General features: G+C 41.0%; 1 protein-coding gene across 1 annotated transcript in view; it reads right to left on the reverse strand.

The window, feature by feature from the left end:
* Positions 1–122: 122 nt before the first annotated feature.
* The window catches only part of clpb (ClpB family mitochondrial disaggregase), a 12,197-nt gene continuing 10,239 nt past the window's right edge, over positions 123–2,080 (reverse strand). The window contains exon 10 of the mRNA XM_010797867.1: positions 123–1,568. Within this exon, the coding sequence (XP_010796169.1) occupies positions 1,371–1,568 (198 nt within the window). The 3' untranslated portion in view covers positions 123–1,370. The remainder of the gene's footprint in view (positions 1,569–2,080) is intronic.

A 2,080-nucleotide genomic window follows, 5' to 3' on the forward strand; every position in this document is an offset into this window, starting at 1 on the left:
ATGGATACACACACACACACACACACACACACACACACACACACACACACACACACACACACACACACATCCATCAGGAGTGTCAGTGCTACACAAACAGAACAAAAAAAAGAGGAATCCCCTTTTTGTTGTGATGACTTTATTTACACGGTGGAGGTTGGGATACAAGAATGAAAAATGTCACTCCATTACATTTGGCGCCTTGTCGAGATGCTGCTAAAACATTTATGAAACAACACTTTGAATATTATTTCTTTATGTCTCTACATTTCTCTTAATGTCAGTGTACAGCATGGAGCACTTCGTCGTGACAGAAGAGACTTCTTTACATTCACATGCATCAACAGAAACAATTCACAAGGCAGTTTTATTACCCATCATTCAAACGGGCTGCTATACATTTCTGCTTGGTATTTCTCCACTAACATATTAAACACAAATGAATTAGCAAGTCGTGTTTGCAAACATTTATCAGTGAAGCTCTTCTGGTGAGGATTTTCTAAATGAAGTGAACATTTAAGTGAACACAGGCAACAATCTGACGCAGTGCCAAACTCTCTCTGGTCATTAAAATGTTCCTTTCCTTCAAAGCAAACGGACAACTCGTAGATGTTATTCATCCACACATCATTTTGTACGTATTAAAGGAATTTAAGTGTTGCTATTTGTCAACAGATCTGTTAGGATTTTCCCCATTTGATATTTTTTTCTGCTAAATCATGCAACAACAAATCTACCACTCAGCCTTTTAATGTGGGGCATGCCACTGTTCATTTCCATTAACTTAAATATAGCTTTTAATAAATATTCAATAATTTGGCTGTTTTCAGTGCTCTACACTATAAAGTGGACATTAACTTCATCACTACGTCACAGCTAGGTTCATTAACAATAGGCTACTACATACGTAATGATATGAAGTCTAGTTTAGCTTATATAATGGCTTCCCTCCACTGATGGGATGTTTGATGGCACTGAAGCCTCTTTGCTTCGTTTACAGCCTGCAACATTTACTCACCCTGCACTTAGATTTGATATCCAACAACTGTGTGCACAGCTCTGGATATCAGCACCCAGCTGATATGAAAGTCTGTTATATGATACACTTTAATGGTCACGTAGGATGACTTTATATACTGCTTACAGCACACATAGTTGGCAGATATTATACTGCGATATTGCGAAAAGTTGGCATGTGATTACTGCATGTGTGTACTGAAACAGAGAGGCAGTGATGTGTTTATCAGAGGTACTTTTATTGGTAACATCCATCAAGAACTATCCATGCTCCTGACACTATGATGATGCTGTGAGTGTGGAAAGTGTACATGTGTGCATAAATATCTGGATAGACTCTCTGTGTGTCTGTGTTAGTGTTCAGGGCTGAGCGGCGGACGGATGTCCAGCGTTCTCGATGTGCTGTCCTCTCCGACCACCTCCAGGCGCAAGCTGGGCGTGCTCAGATCCTCCTGGTCCTCTGATTGGACGGTGAGACGCAGCGTGCAGCCTTTGGGCAGCAGCTCCTGCTCGTACGCCGCGGCTAACTGGTTGACAACCCGCCGCTCAACCTGAGGGATCAGACGGGTTAGTGGGGAAGAAGAGATCAGAGAATTATATTGGTACCACTTTACAATAAGACTACCCTTATAAAGGATTCATAAAGGGTTTATAATTAGGTTATTAATTAGGTTGTAAACACTTTAATAATCGTTAAGATCCGTTTATAAACCAGTTCTAACATAGTTTTCATACATCAGCCAAACAGCTCGCTGCACCCGCACTGCGAGGGGGACCCAAGTTCCCATCAGCAAAAACACGTGGGTTTGCTATCCTGGCTCCAAAATGGTGGAATGAGCTCCCCATTGACATCAGGACAGCAGAAAGCTTACACATCTTCTTCAGACTGAAAACTCATCTCTTTCGACTCCACTTCGAGCGATAGAATTATTAACAAAGCACTTATATACTAACAAAGGACTGGCTTATCTAAAGCCAGTTGAGTAGCACTTGAAATGTTTGGCTCTATGAAACCTGATTTACTATATGATTCTGTTTTCTTCAAGGTTGTATCTTCCTGGTC

This window comes from Notothenia coriiceps, unplaced genomic scaffold, assembly GCF_000735185.1.
Source record: "Notothenia coriiceps isolate Sejong01 unplaced genomic scaffold, NC01 NC01_scaffold00038535, whole genome shotgun sequence".
Classification (NCBI taxonomy): domain Eukaryota; kingdom Metazoa; phylum Chordata; class Actinopteri; order Perciformes; family Nototheniidae; genus Notothenia; species Notothenia coriiceps.